General features: G+C 43.3%; 1 protein-coding gene across 1 annotated transcript in view; it reads left to right on the top strand.

Moving 5' to 3' along the window:
* PLXNA4 (plexin A4) overlaps positions 1–7,663 on the top strand; it is a 406,841-nt gene that overhangs the window by 344,567 nt on the left and 54,611 nt on the right. Inside the window, exons 15-16 of the mRNA XM_026052424.1 lie at positions 2,384–2,520; positions 4,204–4,371. Coding sequence (XP_025908209.1) covers positions 2,384–2,520; positions 4,204–4,371 — 305 coding nt within the window. The remainder of the gene's footprint in view (positions 1–2,383; positions 2,521–4,203; positions 4,372–7,663) is intronic.

Genomic DNA, 7,663 nt, shown 5'->3' with positions numbered 1-7,663 from the left:
GAAGGAAGGAAGGAAGGAAGGAAGGAAGGAAGGAAGGAAGGAAGGAAGGAAGGAAGGAAGGAAGGAAGGAAGGAAGGAAGGAAGGAAGGAAGGAAAAAAAGAAAAAAAAGAAAGAGAAGGAGAGAAGGAGAGAAAGAAGGAAAGAGAGAAGGAGAGAAGGAAAGAAAGAAAAACTACTTTGAAAGCCAACACTTAGCTAGCTCTGTGTGCCAAGGTTTCACTGCTGATCTTATGGATACTAAGTGCCTGCCCCCTACATTCTACATTTTTACACACAAGGGTGCAATACTTCCTGCCAAGAACAAGAAGAAAAGACAAAAATGAGAAAAGACACTACCAGCTGCAGACACTCACCTCACACCTCCAAAATGTCCACCTTGGAGGGTGTTTCTTAGGACAGATTGTGACAAGGACAGGATGGAGGAAAGGGAAGAGCTGGGAAGCAGGCAAAAGCAAACATGAGGGACGCAGAAGGGTTTCTGCCCTCCTCTGTCACCATCCATTTCATCTGCTAGACCCCTTTGCATTTTCCATCACCTTTTGCCAGCAAGGAAATGGTAAACAGTCTGGAGGCTGAGTTTCAGTGCAAACATGCCGTGCAATATTTATGAAAGCCACTGTGAATAATTAATGACTTATTGCAACTTGGAAAGCTTAGCCACAAACCCTTTTGTGAGACTGGCATGAGATGCTGCAATGCTTTGCATAGGAGCATTGCTAATGTATTTCTGATCTGCGGGAGTCCTCAAAAGGGCACAAATGGTCATTTCACCTGAATTTAGGGAGACGGGGTCCCTTACTGCTGAGCACTGGGACTCAGACTTTGTGTCTTTAACTCAAATAAGTGATTAATGACGATTTACCATTGCAGCCTGAGAGAGTACCATAAAAATAGAGGATCGTGGAAGACCCATGTAGTCCAATGCCTTTTTTTCAGAACAGTGAATGTTAGTGGATATTCCCAAAAAAGTTTAAGAAACACAATTCTTTCCCTGCCAACCTTCTTTCCCTCCCAACCTTCACAAACTGATAGATAAGGAACTTCTTAAGGAAAACTATCCAAATTGTCATGTCAGAAAGAGGCAAGCAGAGAAAAAGGCCCAGCTCTGTTAGCAGGTTTTCCTACTCGGCCATAAGTCTGTTTTTCATGTTCAGCCCTTTCTCCAAGCGGTAACTTCATTTCAAATGGAAGTAAAGTAGAAATATTGCTGCTGTTTTTCAAAATGATTAGCCAGAGGGGGACAGGGCGTGCGTGCGAAAGAGGGAGCCGTGATGTGTGTCAGGCGATTTTATAAACGTGGATTAATGGTCTCCAAAGCTCAATAAGACGATGGCATGATGTACCTGCTCGTTCAGGGGAGCTGAGGAGAGCTTCAAGCATTTGTGTCATCATTCTTAAAGAGAGGGAGGAAAAAAAAATCTTCATTTAAATGCATATAGTGGCTTTTCACTTGGGACTGAGTGGAAAGTTTTTCTATTAAAATGCAAATGAAAGAATAAACTGTAACTCCAAATTTCTCTCTGAAAATGGATGTCTCCTCTCTGCACTGTGGTAAGAGGGTGATCTGTTCCTTCAGACTGCGAGTATTTTTTTCTTGATTTGGGGAAGAAGGGAGGAGAAGGTGGTAAGAGAAGGAGCTTTGGGATTTTTGAGCCCCGGAAGGAATTGTATTCCTTTTTGTTATATTAACCCATCACTGTGATGTGTTTGGAAGAGCAATGTTGCACCACAGTTCTCTTTCCTGGGGAAAAAGCCCAAGGCCACAGAAAGCCTTTTTAACTGCTCTCCAGGATGGTACAGCAGGTTCTGCTCCCTTGCCTGATCAATAGAGTTTAGAGCAATCTTTCCAAAAAACAACATCTTTTCACTTCTTTCGAGTTCTGCACTTTTCTCTGCAGTAGGAGAGCCCCCATTGAGGTCCAGTCCACCAGTTTAAGACCAGCTCAAGCCCCCACCAGCTCAGGCCCAGAGCTATCTTGCAGAGGTGGTATTGCATTATAGAAGAACTTGGCTGAGCTGTTTCCTGTGGGTGATGAAAATGGGAAACTCCACCTGGAGAAACTGCAGCTTCTCCAGGCATGGAAATGACTTTGAAAACACAGAAAATTTCTGAGCAAATATAAGGAAAGTTCTGATATTGCAGGGAGGCAAGACAAAACCAGTGTTCAGGTCTGGATTCATCTCACCCAATCTGATATTCCAGCAGAGTGTCTGTGATAGGACTGGAGTCATTCTAGGCTTTTCTTTTAGAAGGAAGATACAGGCATCTCCCAAAATGTGATTAACAGTCTGCAGGTGCCTACATCTCTCCAGTATTAAAGAGATGGTCAAAGTAACTCAACGTTTCTGCTGTGTTCTCAACATGACCCTTTGCTTCCACAGACTCTGACGCTCTTGGATCTCAAGCCGAAGCGGGGCCCAGTGTCAGGGGGCACTCAGGTGACCATTACAGGCAATAACCTCAATGCAGGCAGCAATGTCATCGTGACGTTTGGGCGACAACCCTGCCTCTTCTACAGGTACGCATGAGTCCTTCCTCCCATATATGCCTGAAAAAAAATCCTAAAGAGAAGACTGAACTTCTCTTCACAACCATGCAATTATAGTCAAGAGACCTCTTCTGCAGCCAGGACTGTTTCCTCCGAATACCTCTGTTGCCTGTGGCCACATCTGTTCTGCAGGGAGACTTTTGCATTCTGCCCTATATTCCATTAGAGCAACCTGACTGTGCATACTTTGAGATGGGAGGATAGGATTTATTTCATTGTTTTGATTAGTATGTGAAGTACTTTTTTCCATAGTCCCTTGTTAAATTTCACTGTAATTCTCCACAGTCCTGTGCTTAGCAGCTTGTTCTGGGAGTGCATAGTTAAAAAGATTCATTTTCATGTTCCCGCTTTAGATGAGGGAAGAAAGCAAATCTGACAACATTGGTTCTAAGTATTAAAACACCTCCCTTTTATCCCAAAATAGTCCTGTAGTGCTGAGAAATGGATGATTTGCAGCATTCCAGCCCTGGGCTGGCTCCTGTTCAATGGCAGTTCGGAGAGGCTTAATGTCAGTGTTACCTGCTGAATGCTCCCTGATCCCTGTGAGAATCAGCCCGCGTCCGATTCCCAAGGGCTCCTGCAGCTCAAAATACCCCAGTGCAATGCAGTTTTCTGCCAGTGTTGGTGGGGAATAGGGATGGAGTTGGCATGCTCTTCTTAGCCCGCCCTTGGCAAAAGAAGAGCCTGTTCGCAGGGGACCTGGAACCACTGTCTTGGGGCAATGCACTTCCCACTCCAGGCTGTGGGAGACCCTTTTCAGCTGCCTGTCATGGAGTGTCATTCATCTTTTATAGTTCAAGAAGGTGAAACCACAGCCCGTGATTTAAAATACAGGTGGGAACGAGAGCTACTGTACAGAGCAGATTGGGGAGTTTTTCAGGTAGTGCTGACCTCCTTCTTCAGGAGAATATGCAGGGATTCTGGAGAGTACCACACTGGAAGCCAGGTGCTGCAAAGGAAGATTGGACCCTGTTTTACCCTTTTGGGGCATATATGATAAAACCAGTCACAGGCTTGGGGAAACTGAGAGTGTGCAAAGCCACAATTTTCGCTTCTTTACAGAAGGCAAGGCTCACTGCAAAATTCAACTAGTTTTGGGCCCTGCCTGAAAAAAAAAAAGGTTAGATGAAGAATCCTCCTTAAGTGTTATCACGCAATACTTCTCACCATATTAGCACTTCCCATACAAAGATCCCAGGCATGTTGCAAACTGCAATTAAACAAGGCTTACAGTACTGCAAAGTGGGCTTTATTAACCCAGACTGGGAAAGCTCAGGAACAAACACCCCTTTTTATGAGCTGCTGCTACACATGCCTGCAGGCAAAAAGGAAACATCCATCATGCATTTAATCATGCAGAAACATTTCTGGAGAGAGGTCTGTTTTGGGCTTCCCTCAGGATTCAGTTTATATTCTGAGACCTGAGTAATCATAGCCCTGTCATGCTACTTAAACTAGTGCAAAGGCACACACTACTTTCTCCGTTGAATGTGTCACACTATTTTCCACATATTCCCACGGCGTTGAGTTTCAGCACTTAAGAAGGCATAGTTTAAGGTCACAGGATGTAAGAGTAGGCAGCAGGACGTGTTCTGGCATCATTGCATTGCTGTGGGCAGAGGCTGGTTTATTCTTGCATGCTTCCACCCACAGGAGATCTACCAAACATATTGTCTGCAATACCACGGCTTCAGATGAAGGCTTTGAGAAGGTGAAGGTGTCTGTGAGAGTGGACAAGGCCAAGATCCATCAGGAGCTGCATTATGAATATGTGGAGGATCCGACCATACAAAGGATCGAGCCTGAGTGGAGCATCTTCAGGTAAGCATCATGTGGACATTCCCAATAACTCCCCTTCCTTTCTCCAAAGGATTTTTCTCCAAAGGAACTCTGTTTTATCCAAGGATAAATGATCCTGCACCCTGACTCCATTAACAGTGTACAGTTTTCTGACTTACAGCAGCAAAATTCAGCTGCAAATGCTCACTTGAAGCCTGCCTTGGCCACAGCATGCTGACTGCTGTAATTACAAGGGCAGGTGGAGCAAGTCTTTAACATTATGATGAGGCTTCTTCCCTCTTCATTGAAGTCTAGGGTTTGTCTTCAGCACAAGGATGCTCCTTGTCTGCATGCTATTCCCATCCTTCGTGTGGTTAAATCAAGTAGCTGTACCCTTGGAAGCTGCATCTCCTTGTGTTTCTGGTTGTGACTGTGCTTCTGGCCCCGCTGGGCTGTGCTCATGGCCTCCTATGATGGTAACGCTGGTCAAATGTTCATTAGTCTCTTAGACCCAGGTATAAATGTCCTGACCTCACTTAGGAAAATGAAACCAGCAATCCCCACTATTCCTATAGCCCTCGTGTGCTTGATGGCTTATTATTTGGTATCACTTTTTTGGCCGTAATTCCCAGAATCCCCAGGATCATCCTCCAAGATACAAACACAAAAGGAATCCTTGTTCCTGTCCCACCAAAGAGCCTTTCTCCGTGTTAGTACTCCCTTTTCCTCTTTGCTCCGTTGATGCTGCTTTGGTGAGAATTCCCCAGAAGGTGTCTGAGAGGAGCATTTGTTCTGATGCCTGAAAGACATCAAAGCATTACCTAAATGCCCTCAGAAGCTTACAGAAATGGCTTTATGAAGGGAGAAATTGGTCATTAAACACAATGCAATTTTCTTGAAAAGATACCAAATAAGAAATTTCAGACTCCTCTCTTTCAACTATTACAGTCCTCTGCTCTCCTGTCAAACCGGACTGATTGGAATATCTGGGGATTAGGAGCAGGGCTGACAAATCCCCTTGATTCAGTTCCCTTCCAGAAGATGTTTTCACAAATCAATTAGTGGCTTTAATTACTGTGGGGGAATTTACCGATTTAGCCGGATTGAATCTTTACACATTGGGCTTGAAGCTTTAGCACCCAGATTTTCCATTTGGGGGGTTTATTTTCAGTCAGAGTTCAGGTTATCAGTGAAATAAGAAATCACTTTGCTCCCTTCCTTATTAAAGTGGGTCTAGTGCTGGTTAAAAGGTGTGAGATTGACAGCTCTGGAGAGCGAATTTCCCTGTTATCCACAGGAAATTTGCAGCACAAGAGTCTTCCTTCATGTTACATCTATCCTAGTTGGTGGACAAGAGGAGACATTCTCCATAGCTTTGGTGTCTCTCCTGGAGCTGCCAGGCAGAGATATAGAGACATCTGTATCTCTAGTTGTGGATGATGGAGCTGATGAGGGGAAGGATGGCTGGGAGCAACGTGTGATTCCCTGCAAGGCTGGATGTGGAGATGCTTGCATGGATGATGCCAAATTTTGGCTAGAACTACTCACCTCATCTTTGCTTTCTTGACATTTCTTTTGCACTTTTGAATCACTGAGAGGTCAGGTCATAATCTTAAAGAAGGGTCCAGAGATATAAGATGTTATAACCAGGATTACCACTGCAATTCATGGTTTCTAGGACTGTTTAGTGCAATATAACTGCTAACTTGGGGATCTCCATGCTGGAGATCATAATTGAGACAAGCATGAGAACAAGGTCTTCAAAAAGAGCTGGGTGAATGTGCAATAAAGTAAGATCCTAAGAATCAAACAAAAAAATAACTTACTCAAGTTCATGTATCACAAAGTAAACTAAGCAGCCTCTTCCTCACTATATTTGTTATGCAGTATGATTCATTACAGCAAATCCACTGTGCTTTCTGATTCACCACTCCTGGCTGTGGGGCTAAGCTGTTTTGAGGGACAAATGATTGCTACTAAACCAGCTTTGCAAAATTAGGAGATGAATATACCCAATCTGGCTTAAAGCCTCCTCAAACACCATTTTCCAAGACAATAAATGAAAGATTACTGTTAATTTACTCACATAGCCAAAAAAAATGAGTCACATTGAGCTGGCAGGTAACTAGAATTTTATAAGGCTCTGTTAATACATTTGACCTGGGTTTGATTTGAATTACAAGTAGCAATTATCTGAATCTGCTGAAGGAAACTCATGCTCAGAGCTTTCTGGGCAACAAGGAGTTAAATTAAGAAAATTCCTAGTCTTGGCACCTTTATTGTTCCCATTTCCCGTAGGTGAGTGGTTCCAGTAACTCGCTAAGCTGCGAGTGAGAGTGAGGACAGACAGGTCAGAGATGTGAGAGGTAAGAAGGACCAGAAGCAATTGTTGGGTCTGTGTGTTATCACACTCTCTTCCACCCGTTGCCTCTGTCCTGATGTTTCTCGGGAACAGAGATAAGTGTAGCAAGGTCCTGATGCTGCTTCCCATTACCAGGTAACGAGGTCTTGCCATGAACCATCAGCCAAGGGAGCTGTTGGGAGAGTCCTGCATAGCACTTGGGCTGCTGCTTGCTCCTGCAGCCAAGGGAATTTCCCTGAGCAAAGTATATTGTGATTTATGGCCAAGGGAAAGGATTGTAAATGCGGGAGGAGTGGAAGGAGGAAGGGGAAAGAAAAGAAAAAAAAAAGAGGAAGAGAAAAAGAAGAGAAAAAAAAGAAGAAAGAGAAAGAGCAAAAGAAAAAGTGCAGAAGCTTGGAAACAAGTAGATGGTGTAAGAATCTGGGTCTGCTGGGAAGAGGCAACGGTGGGACAGGTAACTTCATTGGGTAACTTCATTTCTTTTTTAAGAGAGAGGCTCCTCTCTAATCAATTGCTGTAGACATACTTAAAAACTGCAGTATAAAACGACAAGCTTGATTTCCAAACCAAATACAGTATTTTTAACACATGGTGTAAAACTGTCTGCACAGTGGTGATTAATTAAAAGGGTTTCTATATATATCTCTACACACATATATAAATACACACACACATATATATATATCCATATATATATACACATATTTGGTATGTCTGGAACATTTAAAACTCTCATTTGAGAAAAATACAAGGTTCTAACTTGAATCAGCAGAGATTCATAACAATTAATGACTACAGCCAAAACTCCAGATGAATGAGGATAATGGAAAAATAAAGGCTAAATTTATATACTTTTCTGGTTTCTGGAAAGCAAACTCTCCCTGGGTGATGTTGGGAATAGTGAATTTGAAGAAGAATTTTGACAGAGTGTATTTCTGCTATTAGGCGAGGACGGGGAACCCTCTTATAAGT

The sequence above is a fragment of the Nothoprocta perdicaria genome, unplaced genomic scaffold (genome assembly GCF_003342845.1).
Source record: "Nothoprocta perdicaria isolate Ctin4 unplaced genomic scaffold, notPer1 scaffold_89, whole genome shotgun sequence".
In the NCBI taxonomy this organism is placed as follows: Eukaryota; Metazoa; Chordata; class Aves; order Tinamiformes; family Tinamidae; genus Nothoprocta; species Nothoprocta perdicaria.
Note: the sequence above shows the minus strand (reverse complement) of the source record. Positions and strands in the feature narration are given on the sequence as shown.